This window comes from Taudactylus pleione, unplaced genomic scaffold, assembly GCF_031769625.1.
Source record: "Taudactylus pleione unplaced genomic scaffold, aTauple2 ptg000471l, whole genome shotgun sequence".
Lineage (NCBI taxonomy): Eukaryota > Metazoa > Chordata > Amphibia > Anura > Myobatrachidae > Taudactylus > Taudactylus pleione.
In genome coordinates, this window is record NW_028284873.1 from 290,389 (window position 1) to 313,886 (window position 23,498).

A 23,498-nucleotide genomic window follows, 5' to 3' on the forward strand; every position below is an offset into this window, starting at 1 on the left:
GATCCCTACTGAGCCATCCCACATTCCTCCTACTGACGGACCTTTTCAGGTAATACAAATTGATTTCATCCAATTACCACCCTGCAGGAATCTCAAGTATGGATTAGTGTGCACTGACGTGTTTTCTAATTGGGTTGAGGCATACCCAGCTGCCACTAATACTGCTGCGTTTACTGCCAAGAAAATTGTTCAGGAGTTTGTATGCAGATACGATATCCCTAAAATTATTGAGAGTGAAGGGGTACTCATTTCATAGGTGATGTTTTCAAAAATATGTGTAAGTTGATGGGTAATAATAGTCGACTTCATACCCCCTACCGACCGCAAGCCAGTGCCAAGGTGGAGAGGATGAACGGGACTATTAAAAACAAATTAAGTAAAATCATGTTGGACACTGGACTGGGTTGGCCAGAAGCACTACCACTTGTCCTTCATAGTATCAGGACAACTCCTAGACCACCTCTCAATCTGTCCCCCTTTGAAATACTGTTTGGTAGACAACCTCATTTGATTATAAGCCCACAGGAGGACTTGAAAAGTAACAACAAGGTAACTGTAAGGTATCTTATAACAATGAGTAAACAGTTAAAACAACAACAGCAGAAACTGAAAACAGCAGAAACCAGCAACAGCAGAAACTGAAATTGTTGTCACATGATATGCCTGAAACAAACTGTCATGATGTTGAACCTGAAGAATTTGTTGTGATCAGAAATTTCTTGCATTCAGGTTGTTTGACAGATTGGTGGGAAGGTCCGTAGCAGGTGTTTCTGATGAGTACAACTTCATTGAAGGTGGCGGAGAGAGATACCTGGGTCCATTCCACTCACTGTAAGAAGGTTAACCAACTGGTGGAGAAACAAGGCGGAATCGAGGCAGATAACGTAGACCTGTCAATTGCGAGTCTGTTCTGGGAAGGTTAAAAGTTACAGTGAGATACCTGAGCTAAAGAAATTTGTAGATCCTTGTTTTCAGCAATGGATTGGTCTGGTTATCTTTGTGTTTTCTCCCAGAGTCCTCATTATTTTGGGTTGTTTCAGGATCTCTGGTTTCTGTGACGGAGGACAGAGGATAGAGAGGGGATGGTTATAGCAATGGAGTGGAGCCCGGGAGAAGGAGCAATACAGTCACAAGGGCAGTATCAGGCCAAACCAAGTACAGTAATTGTTAAGCGATCTGCTATTCTGGATACTTGGAGACAGTGTGAAGGTCTATCGTCTGAGGATTATTGTATGTGTGAGTTCTGTGGGTCCGTAATTGATGAGAATTGCATCCAGCGGTATCAGTATAACCAGTTTTGGGGTGGGTATCCTTTAGAGGATTATGATACTATGGTGGGCAAAATTTTAAACCAAACCGACGGTTGGGTGTGCTCTCACGTTCCCCAAGGATAGCATAATGTAGGATTAGTGCCATTTCCATTAAATGTCTCTGAGGTTTTAGAATCACAAAGAGGGCATGCACTGGATGGAAAATTTCTTAAGTCCAAACCACCTCATTTTAAGCTCCACCATTACCTAGTAGATAAATCTCTTTTATGTTTGAACATCACCATCTCCAATAACCCAGGAAGTTGGGAGGTGATGGGGAATAACCAGATGATGACCATCTCACAAAGAGCTGATCATGAACCTATGAATTATGAACTGTTACGCACAATTAGGTCAGGTGGAAGACACTTCCGGTATAAATATACACTAAGTTCCACCAAAGAAATGATTGGTAGGGTACCAGAAGGGTATTGTGCCAAGATATTAGAACGGGAAACTTGTATGAGTCAAATGGGAGAACCTGAAGTAGGATCACTTGCCAGGGAAATGTTTGGGTTACTGATGTTCACTATTCCTTAAGTTCTCCCCGATGATGTATATTTTATATGTGGAAGGAAAGCGTATAAGTGGCTCTCTCCAAGTTCCGAAGGTTTGTGTTACTTGGGAAGAGTAGTTCCAGAAGTTATGAGCCTTACACATGATGAAATGCTTGGTATTCATAAAACACACCATCACCATATCTTCACACACAGTATAAACACAGAGACAAAAGAAATTTGATACCTGGTGACGTACATAAAGCCACACAGTTAATTAGTGAGACAACTGGCTTTCAAGTTTTGGTAGCATTGGATCCCACCAGGATCGCTCGGGGTACACTAAATTTTAGATATATCCAAGAACTTGCCAAATTAATAGATAATATCACTGAGATGTATGATGACACATTTAGGTATACAGGTAGGGAGTTGCAAGCTTACAAGAAAGAACTCGTGCAACATAGACTAGTGTTAAATTATCTAACAGCTGTCACTGGAGAGTATTGCGTAATTTTGGGCACCCAAATTGGTGTAAAATGTTGCACTTACATTACAAACGATACCAGCGATCCCAAGGTGGTAATAGACCAGAAGATGGATGAAATTCTGCAGTTAAAATGGGAATTTCGAAAGAACCATAATGCTTCAGTGGCTGAAGTGGAGGAGAAGGTAGAGGAATGGGTTTCTTGGTTGAACCCAGTGAAATGGTTCTCAGGTCTAGGAGAGTGGGTCCAGGAAATGATTGCAAGCATAGGTAAACTCCTGATCCTCATACTGGTTGTCATCATAGTAATTGGCTTATGTGTCAGGTGTGTTCCTACTGCGTTGAAATGTGGAAAATGTAAAGATAAGGTAAACTGAAAGAATGAAATTATGATGGTGGTCAGTAGTAACAATATGAATACTGAGGTAAATGTAGGAATGCATTACAACCCTGAACTAGAAGGTACCATCACATGATGTATAAGATTTAGACATGCATGAAATGTGTTATTAAAATGTTATTTTAAAACATCTTAAATAATGTAAGTCCCTATTCCCCCTCTAGATTTCCTTTATAGGATTGGTGCATCCCCACATCTTTCCCATGATCTCCCAAGATCTGCGGTGTGCGTATTAAGGATTAAGAACCACCTTGTGCCATCCCATAAATTAACATGAAATAATATGTCATAATGTAAGCCAAAATACATTTTTAAAATCAGAGTACGATAGCATGTTGTTTGCTATAAAAAGGGTGGACTGTCGAAGCTGGATAATTGGCTGAGACAGAATCGGTTTAAAATTAAATCTGTACGACGCCATTTTGCAAATGGCAATGAGACGCCATTTTGCGACTGGCCACCCAGAGCCATTTTAGTGAATCTCGCCCATTATAAGTACATACGGCGATGCTATTATTTAGCATTGTGCGATTCCCACGCAATAGAAAGATGTTAAAAGTCCTCATCATATAAATACAGACAGTCACTAAAACATATAAAATGATCAACCCTGCAAAACACGTACCATGGTGTACTCCACAAACACGTAGTCGCACAACGCTAACTAGCGTCTTTTCTCAATACCCCAATACTTACACACTGCACACTTACATAAAAAGGTTCCCTAGCATTAAAGTGTAATATTCAAGGTTTATTCAGTATTAGTAATGTAGTGAAATAAATGTTATTTGATATATAAGGTTTAGTACATTTCTAAGCAGACCATGTTTGGTGTTGTTCTGATCCACTGTGTCTTTGCAGATTTCCGATATCATCGGTGAGGAACATGTGTCTGCAAACTATGGACCATAGAGAGTTACACATTAAAATGTACTCTGTAATGTAGCCAGCTTAGATTTATTATGCAGCGGGAAAAAGGACACATAGGGCTGTTGGAGGCTGGATTGTATTCACACGAAGTGACCTATGAACTATACTGTAACAGAAGAACCAGGAAGAAGAACCAATGGAATCATGCCAAACTGTTCTATTGTATTGCCTATCTCTGCTAGAGTATATATGCATGCTATCTGAAACTGGATGCTAGTCTTCTTGCTTTACTGTAGACGGAGGTTTCTACTTTGATGCCGGGATCTGGGTCCAGAGCACATGTAATGACTGTACCTTGGGTCTGTATGATTTATTTGTGCTAATTGCATTTAGATCACAGCGTGTAACTATCTGTTTTTATGTTGAATAATAACTTTTTGTGCTTTGGAACCACAATCAAAGTCTGAAAGCAATTATTTCTTGTACGACTCATAATGCTAAACTGCGACAATTATTTTAGAGTGTATAGGTAGGTAGTAATCGATAGGTAGGAATCGATAGTGTGTTGATAGAGAAACTATCTGTACCCATCGAGTAATGACGGTAATATCACTAGGCTTATAACGAGTGATGTCACCTAGGAACAGCATATATGCTCCATTTGTTGACATATTGCTATGACAACCAAGGTGGAGTAGGATTGGCTCATCAAAACATGTGACCGGGACCCTCACCCATGAACATAAAAATTAACGGTAGAACACGGTGTGTTAATTCAACCACACTGTGATTGGCTGCCCTAGTAGATACATGATCGGGAATAACTACCCGGAAATATAGATATAACGTGAGAACCAGACGCTACAGATGTGCCAGCTAGCTTGTTACTCATACCGCGCCAATCAAGGCCTTTGTGTCGCACCATTGAACTTTACGTGATGGCTGTACTTTGGTGTATAGTGGTATTCTCCAACGAAAGATCTGCTATGGCATGTAATACAGCACTTAACCACTGGGTGGTGAGGCTCCACTGTTGTAATTTCTACTGAACACCATACTGTTAAATTGGATGGAAATCACATTCATGCACTGTATTTGCATGTTTGCACAACAAATCTTTTTAATATCACATAAACTCTTAGAACGGGACGCAAATCAGTACACATACTGTACATAACTGTACAGTAGTGTAGTTGCCGTGTTGTTATGAAAGTATTACCGATACTGTAGATTAATGAGCTGCACGCACAGCTTTCATTTAGATGGGATGAATTATTCTCTAATGGTGGTGTACTATATATATATATATATATATATATATATATATGTACTATTATTATTGAAAACTGCAGCGGATGGGTGGAGTGCACAAGTATGAACCCGCTATTGGCTGTCCTTGATGTAGCTGTCATGTGGGCTAATGGTTAGGTGATCACCTTGCAACAGTGCTTGTCCTGAGTTCGAGCCCTGGAAAATAATATTTTTTTTTTGGTACTGTCTGCGCTGTCCCAGACTTAGACACTATAGTGAAACTAGTGGTGGGCTGTTTAAAAGTGAGGTATCTGTATTACAAACTGTGTGTCTTAAAATGCACACTTGCGGCACTGTCGGCACGTCGGCGCGGTGGTGGCTGCCAGCTCCGGGGGGGTTCAATGGGATCTCTGGTGCATGCCCAGTGGAGCCGCTCCATACACCAGTCGCGCTATGCTGTGGCGTATGGAGGATCATAGTACTACGCATGCCTAGTGGGTTGGGAATCACACGCAATGAAAATGGGGTCTCTGTATTACAAACTGACCGTGCATTTTAAGACGCACACTTGCGGCACTGTCAGTGCTGTCCCAGACTTGGACACTATAGTGATTTCATGACTTAGTAATTAGTAGTGAGCTCTGTTTAAAGTGAGGTCTCTGTATTACAAACTGACTGTGCAGTTGAAGTCAATGTCGGCACAGTCGGCGCTGTCCCAGACTTGGACACTATAATGATTTCTTGACTTTAGAAACTAGTAGTGGGCCATTTGAAAGTGGGGTCTCTCAATTACAAACTGACAGTGCATTTTAGGACGCACACTTGCGGCACTGTCGGCACGTCGGCGCGGTGGTGGCTGCCAGCTCTGGGGGGGTTCAATGGGATCTCTGGTGCATGCCCAGTGGAGCCGCTCCATACGCCAGTCACGCTATGCTGTGGTGTATGGAGGATCATAGTACTACGCATGCTCAGTAGGTCAGTAGTCACACACAGTGCATCAGGTCCCTTCCCACAAAGCAAGAGCCTTTCATTACCATAATAAAGGATACTCTGTTAGCCATATAAGCAGTCAGCTCAAGGTCTGCCCTTGTGTCCTGAAAAGGCGAGGAATGGTGACCATTGCCAAGGACACCATCCCCCATCTGCTAGGACAATTAATGTGCCGCTATGAATGTGTCGGTATATTACAAACTGATTGTGCGTTTTAAAGCGCACACTTGCGGCACTGTCCCAGACTTATATACTGTAAAGAATGCATGTTTTAGAAACTAGTAGTGGGGTATGAGTCACAGTGTTCCCTGGATTACAAACTCCGGGGCCTGCACATGGTTTCTACGGCGCATGCCCAGTGGAGCCGCTCCATAGCCATGTAGCACCCTGCTAGTTGTGCTATTCTGTGGCATATGGAGGCTCATAGCACTTTGCATGTCCAGTAGGTCAGGAGTCACACACAGTGCATCAGGTCCCTTTACCCAGAGCAAGCAAGAGCCTTTCATTACCATAATAAAGGACGCTCTGTTAGCCATATATCAGCAGTCAGCTCAAGGTCTGCCCTTGTGTTCTGAGGAATGGTGACCATTGCCAAGTAAACCATCCACCATCTACTAGGACAACTAATGTGCCGCTATGAATCGCTGTGGAACTGCAGAATACAGTGGTGCAGAAAACAGAGGTGCGTTTTAAGACGCACATTTGCGGCACTGTCGGCGCTGTCCCAGACTTAAACACTATAGTCATTTCATGACTAGAAACTAGCAGTGAGCTGTTTGAAAGTGGGGTTTTAATCCACATAAATGCGGCACTTTAGCGCTGTGGTGGCTGCCAGTTTTGGGGGTTGCAATGGGTGCATGCCCAGTGGAGCCACTCCTTACTCCAGGCGCACTATGCTGTGGCATATGGAGGCTCATAGTACACATTGCCTGCTGTAATTCGCAGACATCACATCACATACACAACAGGTGCAGCTCTTGATATGGATGGCGTGTGGGCCAGAGGTTAGGTGATCGCCTTGCTACAGTGCTTGTCCCGAGGGTTCGAGACCAGGAAAATATTTTTTATTTTTTTAATAATCAGCCCCGGATTGCTCAGCCATCCTAGTTCCTAAAATGATGGGGGAAAAAAGGTATAGCGTTCCACCGTCATTTTGGAACCAGCACCTGGCTGCAGGGACAGTCCTGGTTTTAAATATGGGGGAAAAAATGCATAGGGTTCCCACTATATTTAAAACCAACACCAGACTCAAACCAACCGGAGTGTAATGCCACAGCCAGGAGACCCTTTCACTAGGGCTCCATGGATAAAACATTCTCACCCCAAGCCGGCCAGCCCAAGTCGGAGATCTCAGGGGAGGTGGAGAACCCCCCAAGAAGGGGTCCCCCTTCTCCCAAAACCCCAGGCTTAGGCAGAAGCCCCAGGATCTTCACTGCACCCCTGGAGTGGTGGGTAAGGGGGGGATAATGTTGTATATAGTTAAAAACTATTGCAATTTACAGTGGAACTACAGGTGCCAGCATGCCTGCCGAAATACAAGTGCCAGCAGGTGGCCAGCACCCATACCTCCACTGTAAATGAAATAGTTAAAAAACACAGTACACACACACCTTCGAAAGTAAAACTCTATTACACACCTACCTACCTCACTTACACATACTGTACTTACCTGCTGCCAGCTGGTCTGTCCTCAGGTGCAGAATTTTTGCTATTCAATTAGAGTAGGTGCAGGTTTTTTTCTTTTTTGAGTGCTGGGAACTTTTTTTCCTTGCACCTCCAGAGCAAGTTTGATTTTTTTCTAAAATCTTAATTTTTAGGAAAAATCAGTGGGGCTTGCTCTGGGACCCTGGCAGAATTAGGACTAATTAAGCAATTGGAAGTTTCCAGTTGGCTTAATTAGTCCTTAATTACGTCCCTTCGCTAGCGCTGCATCCTTCGTCGGAAACTGGGTCTGTGTGAGTGTTTGTTACTAGCACTGTTGCCAACTCTGAAATTAAAAACAAGCAACCAACACGTAAAATATAAGCCCAAAACAAGCCCAAACCCATCAAAAAAAGGCCAATAAAAAAGCCCAATTTATGGGGTGTCTTTGTCTTCACTCTATACCTGCCTAACTTCCTTTACTCCCCCTTTCTTCACAAACCTATATATTTTACCTCCCCATCCTTGTTACCCATCTCATTTCCCTCACCAAACAACTTGGAGAAAAAAAGAAGCCCAATTCTGCTTGTTATTAGCAGACTTGGCAACTACTGTATGTTGTAATACCCCTTTTTCACCATAGCTAAAACCTGGTTATTGCAAGGTTAACCCGAGTAGCTCCTTGGTTTAAAAGGGGACAGGGTTGGATTCCTGGGTCGTGAAACCCTGCAGTGTAAACGGCGCGATTCAGGTAACGATGACCAGGACCGCGCTGCTATCCTGGCTGATTGGCCGGCTTCAGTGGCGTTTGGAGTTGACTTCATCTCCAAGCGTCCATTTACATGCCTGGCACTGGGGTGAACAGCGCCGACTCGGGAATATCCTGGGTTGGCACCGGCTAAATTCCGGGTCTGATCCGGATTGGAACCCTGTTCCAATCTCCGGGTCAGACCCAGATTTTAGGTATAAAAGCGGTATTAGTGTTTGTAACTCCCAGCAGCCCCGTCTCACGCCCAATTGTGCGCTCGCAGGTGTCTTGCCTCTCGCAACACACGTCATCTCCGGGTAATGTATGATTAATTGGGACCATCGTGAGCCATAGGAGCAGCTCGCAGCCCTTGGGGTTGCTTTAGCCTGCAGCAAGCACAGCGATCAGCGCTGGCTGAAATACATGCAGGTGACATGTACAATGGCGTTACTTTGCTAATTATGCATGCCTTTTAAACGGCTTTTTGGCGGCCAGACACGCCTGCGTTAGCACATCCTCTCCCCCATTCACAAGCACCTTCCCCTGTTACCTCCCACAAACGGCACTATCTGTCACTCAAAGCAGTGACCTGATAGTGGCTTACGAGCTTCAAAAATCAGATCGCAACGAATGGCTTGCGCACGTGCACTGTGAATTATATGCATGCGCAGATGGGCGAAAATCGCTCAGAGCGAGCGATCGCGCCTTAGTGAGCGGGTCAAATAAGGTGATGCTACTAATATCATCTGAATCTGTATACACCCCTATTGCTACATGTGTACTGCTGCAGACTATATGTGATGCTACTAATATTTTTCTGTATACACTCCTATTGCTACATGTGTACTGCTGCAGACTATGGGGCCTATTAAATTTCTCTGGAGGTAATTAGGTTTAGAACTCGCATGCAGTTCTACCTAATTAATTACCAGAGGAATTCCTCATTCCTACTCCCCATAACTATCTATTTAGAAAAGCTGTGATTTTTGTGATGACAGCTTTTCAGGAAATAGATAGTTATCCCTATCTACACTAACATCGCAGCTGTAAGCAGTGCTGCACATGCTCTGTTACATCCGCAAAAGCAGCGCATGCGCAGCACTCCCTACAGCTGCGGTAATTCTGTGTGCCCCCCCAACCACCCCACGCTCACCACCCCCTGTCCCCGACTTCCTAGTGAAGTGGGCAGGATCGGGAGATTTTATGGATCTGCAAGTAGGGGGCAGGGCTAAAATGATGCGAATACACGTCATTTAGCCCCACCCCCTACTTGTGGACCTGCAAATCGCTGCCTTTTCAACAGAATCTCCTCTCCGGGCTTTTCCCGGGGAGGAGATTTATAAAGTCAGCAAGTAGGATACACCCCTATTGCTACATGAGTACTGTTGCAGACTATGGGGTCTATTTACTAAGCCTCGGATGGAGATAAAGTGAACGGAGATAAGGTACCAGCCAACCAGCTCCTAACTGTCATTTTTCAAACACAGCCTGTGACATGGCAGTTAGGAGCTGGTTGGCTGGTACCTTATCTCCGTTCACTTTATCTCCATCCAAGGCTTAGTAAATAGACCCCATCGAGCTTTACTGTTAAAAAAAAAAAAGAGTTCCTGTGGAAGGTGTAAACAAAGGAGTACTCTAACAAAGTCATGAAAAATGTGACCATACAGGAGTTTGTAGAGTTCAGCAAAGCACATTAGCAGATGCGGACTGGGTACGCAAGAAATACAAAATATGTGAACAGTCTTCCTGAAAGAGCATAAGAAAGTGAAGGCCACCTTGCCCTCAGGAGCAGGGACAGAAGATCGCTACACCCCGAGCCTATGGTACTATGGCCCTGATTCAGAGCCGGACGCTCTGAAAGAGCGCTCGCTCTGAATCAGGGCATTTTTTTTTTGCGGCCTCCTGGCCGCTCGCATAGATGTGGGTGACCACCCAAAGCTATAGCGAGCGGCCAGGTTGACCATCGGGCTTGCAACGAGACCCTTGTGGTAGGGTCTCGTGGCCGCAAACCCCAGAGAGATTTCGGCTCTAACAGAGCCGGAATCTCTCCACTGACATCACTCGTGATGTCAGTGTGGCTGCCCCCAAATGGCAGGCGTTCACATGGGAACGCCTCCATTTGGGCAGCCAACCCCCCCGGGCCGCCCACCAAAGGGGGCGAGCTGTCACTCAACATCGACAGCTTGCCCCCTTTGGTGCGAGACCGTCGTGCGCATGTGCTGTGGGCCACCATTGACCCGGTTGCGAGCACTCAGCGCTTGCGACCAGGTCTGAATCAGGCCCTATGACCTGATGTTATTTACATTGAAACAGGACCTACAGCGCCCTTCCATCAGCACGCTGGACCCAAGGCTGAGGGAAGAAGAAGTCGGCAAACACAGTGCACACACACCATGCTGAATGTTCAACAGTTCAGAGACATTGCCCAACATATTTATTATTTAATGCTGTTTTTCTGCCATGGCACTGCCCCTGCACCATTAAAGTATGTCAGATATTCCTCCCGGAATTGAGGCAGTTGGTACCACCCCTTCTGCCACAGAAGACAGCACTTCTTCTGTGCTCTGGGTCATCTTGTGTAGGCGGGTTTGTAGGCCAATGCTGGCGGTTTTTCCGATGCAAGAAATTATAGAGCACACAGCATGTCATGATCTTGTCCACACAGAGATTGATGGCTGTGTGGAAGATCCTGAAGCGATTACTTAGGATGCCAAATGTGTTCTCCACAATATAGAGTGCCCTGGAAAACCTGTAATTGTAGATACGCCTCTCCCCTTTGTGCATACGGCTTCATAATGTACTTGTGTAGTGCGAAGGCCTCCTCAGCCACGAACACAAAATTCAGCCCGTGCTTGGTTTCCTCAACAGACGGCAAGTTAAAGGTTTTGGACATGAGCTTCTCGTAGAAAGCCGTCTGTTTAAAGGACCCACCATACGAAGCATGACCATTCTTAGCAACATCCACAAATAGGAATTCGTAGTCGGCATTTACCAAGGCCATCATAACAATGCTGAAGAATCCCTTGTAGTCAAAATAATACAATCCACTGTTGGCAGGTGGGGTTATTCGAACATGTTTCCCATCAATAGCTCCACCACAGTTAGGGAAATTCCAGGGCCTTTCAAATTCATCAGCAATACTTTACCATTCCTCCACGGTTGTAAGGAACTAAAAAAAAAAAAGTAAAATGGTAAATACATGCACTTAACATAAACATATGTTTAATATTTTTACAGTCTGCAACACCTGACCTCCCGGTCGAATTGGCCTCAGATACTGCCAGCATCATAGCTGATTCGGAAGAATCAAGTGCTGACCAACCCCTGCAACCCGAGCCAAAAAGCCATCCCAAGAAAGCTGCTGGCAAAACCCAAGTCACACCCTCTAGATGACTCGGGAGTTTCTGTCTGCTGCACAGCAAGCGCTGCAGAAACTGCCCAATAAGTGGGACATTTTTGCATCTAATATTGCTTGCAGGATGCAGAATATGTTACCTGACCAGCATGAGGAATTCGAATGGGTGGTGTATGAGCTTGTGGTACGTGGTATAGGCAGTTGTCTGACACCAAAGGCCCATATTACTAAACCACCACAACAAACAAGAACCTGCATTCCCACCCCATCTGTGGTTAATCACCCTATCAGTCTGCCACTTCTAGTGGAATTTACACTGGTATGTTACTCTACCCTGAACCCTCATGGAACTTATTTGTCAACACGTTTCATCATGTACAGCAACATTTTTTGGTCTATGATATATGTTGTTCCCACCAATCACTTTGCAAACACGTGACAGTTAAGAGCTTGTTTGGAGCAACATACTGTATATCATTCACCGCAAAGGTTGCTGTTCATGACGAAACTTGTTGACAATTGATCCCCAAAAAATAAACCGTTTGTAATAGCAGTCCAAATTGTTTTTGGCCTGTAATATATTTTATATTGTATTTTAATATTAACTGAATTTTTTTCTACATGCTGATGTGCATAACACTATGGTGCAAAATAAAAGAAAATCTTTCACAAGATATAAAGTGTGGTGTTTGTTTATCTTACCTTCAAGTGCTGCTATTTCAGGACAGTAATGAAAGCTTTGCAGGTCTCTGGGATGATGAGGCCCAAACCTCGAGGGGAGATAAGGGAGCCAAACTTGAGGTCAGCCAGGGACTTCCCAGTAGCGAGGTACCTCAGAGTAGCCACCAGCCTCTCTTCAGCAAGGATGGCCTCTCCGCAGCTTAGTATTCTGCCTCCAAATGTAGTGAGTCACCAGACGCAGCAACTCCTGGAAGGTGGCATCATCCATGCACTGGAAGTTGCTGTAATCGTCGGGATTGTTCTCCCGAATCTCCATCAGCAGTGGCATGTGAGAGCGAGTCTCCCTCTGCTGCAGTCACTCCTTTGACCAAAAGGACCTCATGACTCTTCTCCTACTGTCATCTCTCTCCTTCACAGCTAACACCATACCCTCAGCAAATTATGTCCTCAGTCGATAGCGATAACGATACATCACAGCGAAGTATAGAAGCACTTTGTTAAGCCAGGCAAAACAAAGCAGAGCAGTAATGCAATCTACAGTGTTCAGCATGTATACACCAAGCCTCACTAGTCACAGAGCAGAACTGCAAAGAGCTAAAATGGCCACCCCTTTTTATCCCCTCTAGAAAGACCCCTCCATTATTAGAATTTTGCTGAAATCTTTAAGATGGTCATCAGGTGTTTGGAAAGCCAACAATATATTGTTCCATCGTTTGTTAGATTGCACAGTGAGTGTGCACTATATCGTTTGTCCGGGAGTTCAAGGAAAATCGTTGAAGATATTGCATCATTTGCACATCATCTAATGTGCACCCAGCTTAACTCTTCTACTGAGCTAGCTGAATTCCCTCTAGATGCAGCCTGAATTACGAACAGGAGTTTTCAGATTGTAAATAAATCTCCTGAACAGGATTTATTATAACAACTTCCATCCAGATTAAACCTATAATATATTTTTATATTTCATATAAAAATCACAATTCAATAAATATCTGAGTAAATAAAAATGCCTGATGTGTTGAGCCTGACATCACAACTGGGCAGGCATTTAAATTTGCCTGCCCAGTTGAACTGTCAACCACCCCTCCCTATCCAGGATTTCCCAGAAGAAATCTTGCATGCTAGAGCTGCTGCTGGGGATGAATCTTCATCCCAGAAGGGGACTAAGAAGACTAGTAGTTTCAAACAACAATTGACTGTAAAACAATGCTTTGCAAGAGGTACAGTAGCAAGTATGAAAGCAGCCATCCAGTTGCACAGTGGATCACTGAAGTCATGGCTATGCTAGCACTAGATTTGTGTCCAATATTTGCCATCATGTATCTGGTTTTAGACAGTTAATTGAGGTCCTGTGTCCCCACTAACAAATTCCATCTCCATTCCATTTTACCAGAACAGCAATTCCTCGCCTGTTCTGGGATATTAAAAAAAACCCTACTAATACTTGGCCTAGAAAATACCATTGTACCCACTTAACCACAGATAGGTGGACAAGCAGTACTGGTCAAGCTAAAGATTACATGACTTTGACAACCCACTGGGTGGGTGTATCACCTTCAGCAGCAGCAGTATCTACTTTTGTGATTGCTTGATGTTGTGCATATTTTAATTTACTAGGTATATGAGAAGACAAAAAATATATTGTATTTAAATTGAGAAATACATTAAGTATTATTTGGACTACTTATAGTTGGAGTGAGGCCATCATTTATCTTTAAGTTCTTTGTTAACAAGAAGAAAGTATCATCACTGGTCTCACTAATGTAAAAGTATACTTTTTCTTTACCAGACTCTCTTGTAACACATGAAGCCTAGGGTGCAGGTTTTGACAGAGCCGTGAATTATGTTTTTAACAGGATGTGATTTGTTGGAGAATGGTTCAGTTGTCTTTCTTGTCTGACAACCATTCTCCTCTGCCAGTTGACTGGCTGAAGAATTAATCAATCAATCAATGCTTTTACCTGGCTTCCACTAAATAGTACTCCACCTCAATTCACCTGTGCTGGCCTCAGGCCTTTGATCTAGTTCTTTATTAGTGAAAAATTATATAGCATCAAATAGTTTATATTAAACTGCTATTCTGTCTGCCACTGCAGTGCCACTATGTTTCCTGTGCTATATTAATTTTTAAACTACCATGTATTTGAGCCGCTGCTCTGTCGCTTAGTTTTGCCAGCCAGCACGCTGCAGCCTTTGACCAATATGGGTGAAAACTGAAAACAATATTCTGAGCTGTGAGGTGGTCAAAATTGACTGGAAATGACTAGAAATTAATGGTATTGAGGTTAATACTGTAGGAACAAAACCAGACCCAAAAACATGATTTTAGCTGCTGTTATCAATGTCTTTTTTTTTCTAAATCCATATCCCAAACCAAAACACTGGATGGTGGTTTTGGCAAAACCTAAACCAAAACAAGATGAGGAATTAAAACCAAAACCAAAAACCGGGGGTCCGCGCACTTCTCTAATTATAACAGATTAAAATTTGTACATTTAAAATAATTGAAAAACCTTATCCGACCCCGTATTTTCTAGTGGAATTGGCAAATATGAATTTTACTACTCACCTGAGAAAACTTCACAGTTTACTTGACTGACACAATGCATGGTATCCCTTGTGTTTTGCAAACTATTATGGTCCATTAATGTACTCTTTGATCTTCTAGTTTCAAAACTGCCATGGTGACATCACACATTCATGGCAAACATCAACACAACTGCAAACATCAAAACATTTTCACCACAGAGCCACGGATGTATAATATGTAAATAATACACAAGTACAACACACACGTACACACTATCTGTTTATCATGTATGTGTGTGTACATATATTGATTACTGCTCTTTTTCAATTGCAGGATATTTTGCAGATCCAAAGCCCATGTTATCTCCGGTACTAAGCTTGCCAAAGAAATACAGAGGGAGGTCCAGAAGGATGTGGAATCCTGGTTGTGTCTTGGGAACAAAAGGCCACATCTTAGTGTGATACTAGTGGGTGATAACCCTGCAAGCCATACCTATGTAAAGAATAAGATCAAAGCTGCAACCACAGTAGGTAATGACTGTAAAAACAAATGATGATGTTTGTATCAAAAGTGTCTTTATGGTTGGAATATATACATATGCTTTAAGTCATTATATTGCACCACCAGAGCCACTGGTGCTTCAATATTGAGGCATACTGGAGAAAATTATAAATCAACATTATTTAGATATTGTTGATTTATTGGTTATTATAAACTTTGGTCAGTTTACCAAACTACATGATTTTGTGTAAAACAGTTGTGGTACCCCAAATGTATAGAAGTGTGGGTACAGATAAGTTAGGTATAGATGGTACCTTACAGCAGAGATGTGTTTCAGTGGATCTTCCTACTTTCTTGCAACGACTCCTCTGGCTTTGCCTTCCCACACTGTAGCAGAGAAGCTAGGCCCATAGACAGTAAAATTACTTAAAGTGACAACTTTAATGGGCAGAATAAAGTCTGTCTGAATGATAATCACCATACAAATAACATGGAACTCCACACAGTAAAGTTTATTCTGAGAAGCATTGAGTTCTTATCAATAACTCTCTACAGTAACTAACCAGAAAACTTTGTCACACACACGCATATATATATAGGATCAAGTTAGTTAAGGGTGCCCTCTCCTGGGGTATATGGGCACTTACAAACAGCAGAAGCCAGGAAACAGTACACCAATCTAGGGTTTCTGTGTAATTAGCAGAAGCTAGTTTATTGTGCAGCAAAAGATAAACATAAAATAAAATCCTAACCCGTCTGGGTTCTAACTAAACACAGAGGTTCCCTCTTTCATAAATGGTATGACCTAATGCCCACCACAAACATAGGCAAATTCACAGTACTCACAGACATTAAATCACAATGTCTCTTAACAGGCCTGCTGCCTCTTTCCCCAGGTAGTGAGACATTGAGTAAAAAAACTGACACACCTTTATCAGCCTTTTATAGGTGCAAGTACTAATTAGCCTGTTCTCAGGCTGCAGACCCAAAATGGGCTTAATGGATGGAGCCAGACCCCCAGGAACCCTTATCCGGCTTTTACTAAAGCCCAAACATCTATCAAGTTTGTTTTGCCATCACAGACATCTTCATGTGGTTTTAATACATATAGGTCAGAAACACTATTATTCCTGCGCCCACCGTCCAGAGGTGTGGGGAAGAGCCCCAGGCTTCCGCCTAAGGGCCTGATTCAGAGCCACTCGTAAGCGGCAGCTCGTTCGCTCCGAGCGATGTTTGCCCAACTGCGCATGCGTACGGATCGTTATACGCATGCGCGAACCAGTCAGTGCGGCCGAAATTCATGTGCTCGCAAAATAGCGAATGCCTGCTAATTTGATTGACAGAAAGAGGCGTATGTGGGTGGTAACAGGGGAAGGTGCTTGAAAACGGGGAGTGGAGATCCGATCGCAGGCGTGCTTAAAGGTCAAAACGGGCGTTTTATGGGTGTGCATATTTAAAACAGCAGCGTCATTGACCACGTCACTGGGTTTTCTTTAAGCCAGAACTGCTCGCAAAATTGTGGTAGCAAAAACCAACCACAAGAATAGCGAGCAGTTCATACCCTGTTCGATGTACTCGATTAATCTAATAAATAGCGGACATGACGTAGGATGCGAGCGACCAGGGGGCATAGTTTCCCAAAAAACTACCGCAAGTTTTGTACGCTCATTCAGACCTAGAGGCGTGAACAGACCGCAAACAGCAAACGGTTCATTTGAATAGCCACCCCTATTTTCAGGATGAGCGAGCGCTAATTGCGTCCGGCTCTGAATCAGGCCATAAGCCTGGGCTGCTCCGGAGAGGGTGGGCCCCTTTATTGGGGGGGGTCCTCATCTCCCCTGAGATCCCCCCAGCTTGGGCTGACTGGCTTGGGGTGATAATGCTTTGGCCGGGGAGACCCTGTGAAATGGTTCCCTGGCTGCGGCATTACACCCCGGCCAGATTTGAGCCCAGTGCTTGTTTTACAAATAGGGGGAACCTAACACAATTTTTTTCCCCCTATTTTTAAGAACCAGGACTGGCTGGTTATGCTTTTTGGGGAAGGCCCTACGTCATATTTTTAAAAAAAATTAACACTTTAGATAGTTTACATGCAGAAACATACACAAAACACACTGATCTGTGTATATTTCTGCCAAACTCACAGATCAGGAAGTGGCCTATTTTAAACTTCTATTTAATCTATTTTCAGTGAAAGTACTTTCACTGGCCGATGGTGTATTTAATCCTGTTTGCAATCTCACCCGAGTTTTTCAGTGTAAATAGAGAAATCTCTCCCGAGTTTGTCTTTAGTAAATGTGTGAGTTGGTGAAAATGGCAAAACTCACCTGAGATTGCAATCTCGGCCAAACACAAATCTTAGTAAATTTACCCCTAAGTGTATCTGCTTAGTGCACATATATTGTGGACTGTTTATTCATTCATGAGCTGTGTTTACTACATACTGTGTCTATGTTGCTTGAACAGTTAAAGTGTGTTAGATTCACCAGCATTGCCTGCCGTCTCCTCACCCTGTTGTCAGCATATCACAGTGGAAGTTTTAAAATATTGCCGGTCTGGGGGGGACCCAAGGTCTGCATTAGGGTATAGTCACTAAATAACAGGCAATGTCCTAGGGTGCATAACACTTTTACTGTCTCCAAATGCCTAAATGTATGTTCATTTCATAATGTATAGTGTATGCAATTCCCAGACTGTTCTTTATGTTTCAGGAATTTCCAGTGAAGTGATACTTAGGCCCAGTTGTATTTCTCAGGAAGAATTGCTGGATGTTTTAAGCAAGTTAAGCAATGACTCCAGTGTTAGTGGCATGCTAGTACAATTACCTTTGCCAGGTAAGCAAATAACATATTGATTCTAAACATTGTTATTTTTCCAAAATCCTATATTGAGTTAATTGGAGCATTTATATTTTATTATATTTGTTCACAAATGAATACAATGGTAACCATTCTAGTCAGAATTATAGTCCTTTAAGACTATCCTGCAATGTTATGGTAGAAAAAAATCCTATTGAAATACTTTTTGTTACTGATTAAAGCAAAAGAGTAACTAAGCCAGACACAGTGGGGCTTATTCTGGGTCACACACAACTTCGTATGCAGCCACATCTAGTGATTTTTTGCTTACTATGCATACACCCTGTGGTTGTATATACATCTGTGTGAACGTATGCGTGATTCAGAGCCGCGAGGAGCTAAGTCATTTTTATGCAAATGCTAAATTAGCATTTCTTGGTGTGAACAAGATGTTCACAAGAGAATATGGTTGTGTTGGGGTTTATTGTGGGCATATAGCAAGAGCTACTCTCATCACATGTATGCATTCTAGATGCCAACTATTTCCTGTGGGTTTGTTGTTGTTTGTTGTAAAGTAAATTATACAAACAGCTCATACATACGGAAGCAGTGGGGCAGTGAGCGCAGAAGGATGTACGTATAGCCACATTAGCATTCCATTCACATGTGGACCTACGTGACAATGTGCAGATGCAGGGTCCATTTACTAGTAAACAATAATAATATCTAACCCCTATACAGTTTTTCTATCTCCTTCGAACAGTGAGGTGCTCCAAACTATACACCATTTACAAGCTGCGGTCTAGCTAATGGTAATACTATACTTACATCATTTCCTTTTTTAGGCATACCATGATTTTATTCACACTTGTAGTCATGGCCTGATACTGTATGCTGCTACCTGGCTTTCTGGCAACTCATATTTCTATGTCCTTTTCTATCTCAGTTATTAACTGTTGTATTTCATTTATTGTGTAACTGACAGAAACAATCTTTGGCTGGGTGGAGGGAATTCTTAAACCACAGCCATCTACTTCAAGAAAATGACATACCTACAAAATATCTACTATGAGACAATGGGCCCAATTCAAACCCGCTCGCTAGATGCGTTCGCACGCACCCAGCGCATGCAAAAATCCGGCACACCCCCAGCAAGCCAAGGGATCGCACGGCAAGGCATAAGCATGCCCACTATGCCTTGCCGTGCGATCGCTTTGTGTATGCAGACGCCCACCAGCCAGTCTAAAGACGCCCACTTGCGCACGTCATCTCCAGGAAGTGTATGAAACCAATCGGTACCACCGGATGCATACACAGTGCTTGAGGATGACTATACCCTACCGCAAACACTGCGAGCACTTCAGTATAAAATTCATCCAAGTGTACTAAGATGCTGCCTCTTAATTATGCACGCCTCTGAAACGGCGGTAAGACGCTCGGCCATGCCTTCATTTGCACCTCCAATCCCCCGTTTCTAGCTGCCAAACCCTGTCACCACCCACAATCTCCTGTCACTCATTCAGCCGGGCAGTCTATGTGCGGCGAGCGTACGCTTCCTGATCGCTTGGACTGGTTCATGCATGCGCACTGCGATGCGTACGCATGCGCACAATGCAAACATCGGCTGTCTGCTTGCGAACGCTTCCTAGCGAGTGGGTCTAAATCGGGCCCAATGTCCAGGTGGAATCATCATAGCCACCACAGACGCAAAATGTTTGCATCAAGAATAGACTAAGATCAGGGCCGGTGCTACCATTAGGCAGCTTTATGTGGCTACGAGTCACTGGAGGGCGCAGCTGAGTCCACAAAGAAAAAATAGGATGTCTCTTTCAGTCATGGCCGGGACTACTGATGATTGATGACCAAGGCTGACACAGGAACTCCCCAGGCCCCAACTCTCACCTGTTAGTTCAGTAGTGGCAGCAGTAGTGGTGGCCGCCCATTCCCTCTCCTCTAGTCCTCTCCTTTCCTCCAGGTACCAGCCTGTTACTCACAAAAGAAACTCTGCCCACTAGACAGTACGAGTAGCTGCTGCTGAATGGAGCCTGGTAGGGTATGTTATGAATTTTTTGGTGAGGAGAAATGATTAATGGGTGAGTGTGTGTGTGTGTGTGTGTGTGTAGGGGTGGGGGACTTGTATGTTTTAATGAGTCCTGGCAGGGAGAGAGTACATGTGTGGAGGGTTTAGTAAATGCAGGCAGTGTAAGTGTGTGGGTGGGTTTATTGAGTGCTGATAGGGTGAGTGTGTGTGGGTTTAATAAGTGCTGGCAGGGTGAATGTGTGTGTGTGGAGGGGTCAATGAGTGCTGGCAAGGGGAGTGTTTGTGTGGGTTAATGAGCACTTGCATGGTGTGTGTTTGTGTGGCTTAAAAGTGAGTTAATGAGTGTGTGACTTAAAAGTGAGTTAATGAGTATTGGCAGGATGAGTGTGTGCATGGGTTAATGAGCACTGGCAATGTGTATGTGTGAGTTAGAGTGCTGGCAGGGTGAGTGTGGGTGGGTTAATGAATCCTGGCAGGGTGATTGTGTGAATTAATGAGTGCTGAAAGGGTTAGTGTGTGTGGAGGTTAATGAGTGCTGGCAGGGTGTGTGTGGGTGGGTTAATGAGTGTTAACAGGGTGAGTGTGTGAATTAATGAGTGCTGAAAGGGTTAGCGTGTGTGGGGGTTAATGAGTGCTGGCAGGGTGAGTGTGTGTGGGGTGGGGGCTGCTGGGTGCTAACATACACATCTGGGGCACAAATGTGTGGTATAAATATGTATTGGGGAATGGATGTGTGGCATCATGTATTGGGGCACAGGTGTATAGCATATAAAGAATGTGGGGCACATGTGTGGTATATTTAATGGGGCATTGCTTGGCATAATTCATGGCTATGTGGCATACAATAAATTTGGGGCACAGTTGTGTGGCATATATATTGGGAACTCAAATATGTGGCATATTATGTTTTGGTGGCAAAAATCTGTGGCATATTATGTATTGAGGGTACAAATGTGTGGCATGTTTTATGTATTGGAGGCCTTAATGTATAGCATAATTATTATAATTATTATCCCCATACATCTGTATGGCATAAAAGGAATTTATGGCACATGTGTGGCAAATTATGAATTAGGGCAGTGCTATGAGTTACATTATAATTTTAGGGCTCTGTTGTGTGGCATATTAGTTGGGGCATCTCTATATAGTATATTATGAATTTGGGACACTGTTGCGTGGCATATTATTAGCTGGATAGAGCAACGGCAGTGGATGAATAAACTCACTAATGTGTATTATCGTGTTACAATATAACAACCTTCCTAAATACAATGTTAAGTAACTTAAAAATAAAGACACAGAGAACTTTGTTGGCGTTTAAATATTTTGTCAAATTTTAGACTATAAGTTAATACTAATAATGGAGACGGCACAAAAACGACAATAAAAACCAAACAGCTCAAACAAACACACACACTAGCCAAGCATTGGTGATCAACTGTCCTTTACCTTCAACCACTGGTCCAGGTGGTATAGTCATTTCCCGCCCAGGACAATTGGCTGTCCCCTTACTCCATTTCAATGAGAGCGCACCCACTAAGCCTAACTATTAACATAAACTAAATCCAAGTGTCGTTCTTTTCCGCAACCACATCCAACCATCAGACAAAAAAGAGGGAAACACTGGAACAAAGAGACAGATTTACATACATCACTCCATTAAATACCCCTAGATCCCTCCCCATGAACATTCATTTGTTGCATAAGACCAGCTAAACGTAAAGGGGCAATAGCCAACACGTTATTAAACTGGCAACACTCAAAACACTTGTGGTTTAATGTCCCTCATGCTTAAATGTCAGCCTTCGGCCTTACATTGTTGCCCAGGGTGCCCAGAAACCGTGCACTGACCCTAACGAAGATTCTCCCAAGAATACTAGGATGCCATTGGTATCAGTTTCTTAGCTGTAATCATGATTGAACAGTCACTCCTAGGGATCTATACATGCAGCAGCGAAAAGCCCTGTCTCACAAAGCACTTCAGAAAAGAAGGCCTTTCACTGTTTCATTGCATTCAGGAAGGGGTATAATGTAGAGAAGTTTCTGATTTCTCCAGCGATGCATATCAGATTCGCATACTACTGTATGGGGAGAGCGATTCAGAGTAGAACAGAAAGCTCAGCTTTCTGTTTCATTTCTCAAAAAATAATTGCCATCTGTGGATGGAGTAATGAGCCACCTGATGGGAGAAAGGTAGCAGTCTGCTGTCGTCCTGCCTTCTCCCAGTCCTCTCTGCCGCATCACTGACACCTGACCAATCAGCAAGCATAGCAGCAGGGTATGCGGCACCCTGGGAGATATATATATATATATATTTTTTTTTAAAGCCAGGTACTCCCCAAAATACTGATGCAAATCACTCAGGTGCCTCCTGTATATAAGAGATATGCAGCCATGGAATGAACAGTGGCACTCCGAGATTGCGCAATAAGTCAAAATATATTTGGAGCATATTCAAAAGGCTGACATTTCGGGGCTCGCATCTTGACAAAGGAGCATGCGTGCTCCGAAACATCTGCCTTTTGAATATGTTTTAAATATTTAAATACATTTTTACTTTTTGCACAATCTTGGAGTGCCACTGTTCATTCCATGGCTCAGGGGCATATCTATAATGGGTGCAGGGTGTGCGGGGCACACGGGTCGTGGTGGGCCCTGCAACGCACACACCGCTGCACCCATATTATCTAAAACTCACCTGTCCGTGGTCCCGCGTCGGGTGACAGCGCTGCACAGAACACCAGAAAATGGCCACCACGGCCATTTTCCCAGCGTTTTGTGCATGCACAGTAGACTCTGGGCACACTCTAGTGCCCAGAGTCCATTCTGCGCATGCACAGTAGACAATGGACACACTATAGTGCCCAGAGTCTACTGCTTCTGCCGTGGCTGGCCAGCCACATCAGTCAGCTGCTGGCCGCCGGGGAGAGAGGAGGGGGGCCTGCACGGGGAATGCACACGGGCCCCCTCTGCTCTTAAGACGCCCCTGCCATGGCTATATATATATATATATATATTATTATATTATTATTATTATTATTATTATCCTTTATTTATATGGCGCCACAAGTGTTCCGCAGCGCCTTACATAGTACATAGAACATAGAACTAATAGGTGAACAAGAAACAAGTAACATACAGTACATTACAGTACAGGATAAGGACACAACTTATATACATTGCTGAAATAGTGATTAAAGCACTCACAATAAGCTGCCGGGAATTGGCGGTCCCGTGTTAGGTGCCCTAATGGGGAGTAGAGAGTAGAAGAAAATGTAAAGAGAAGCACATGAACGAAGAGGTCCCTGCTCGTGAGAGCTTACATATATGGACCACATGGCTTGGGCGCAGGACTTACGTCACAACCCGCGACCGGGACACGTGACATCCTGACCAAA

The 23,498-nt window shown here is 43.6% G+C and overlaps 1 protein-coding gene across 1 annotated transcript in view; it reads left to right on the forward strand.

The window, feature by feature from the left end:
• Nucleotides 1-23,498, forward strand: part of MTHFD2L (methylenetetrahydrofolate dehydrogenase (NADP+ dependent) 2 like) — a 277,906-nt gene that overhangs the window by 27,709 nt on the left and 226,699 nt on the right. The window contains exons 3-4 of the mRNA XM_088448876.1: nucleotides 15,094-15,290; nucleotides 17,973-18,095. Of these exons, the coding sequence (XP_088305002.1) occupies nucleotides 15,094-15,290; nucleotides 17,973-18,095 (320 nt within the window). The remainder of the gene's footprint in view (nucleotides 1-15,093; nucleotides 15,291-17,972; nucleotides 18,096-23,498) is intronic.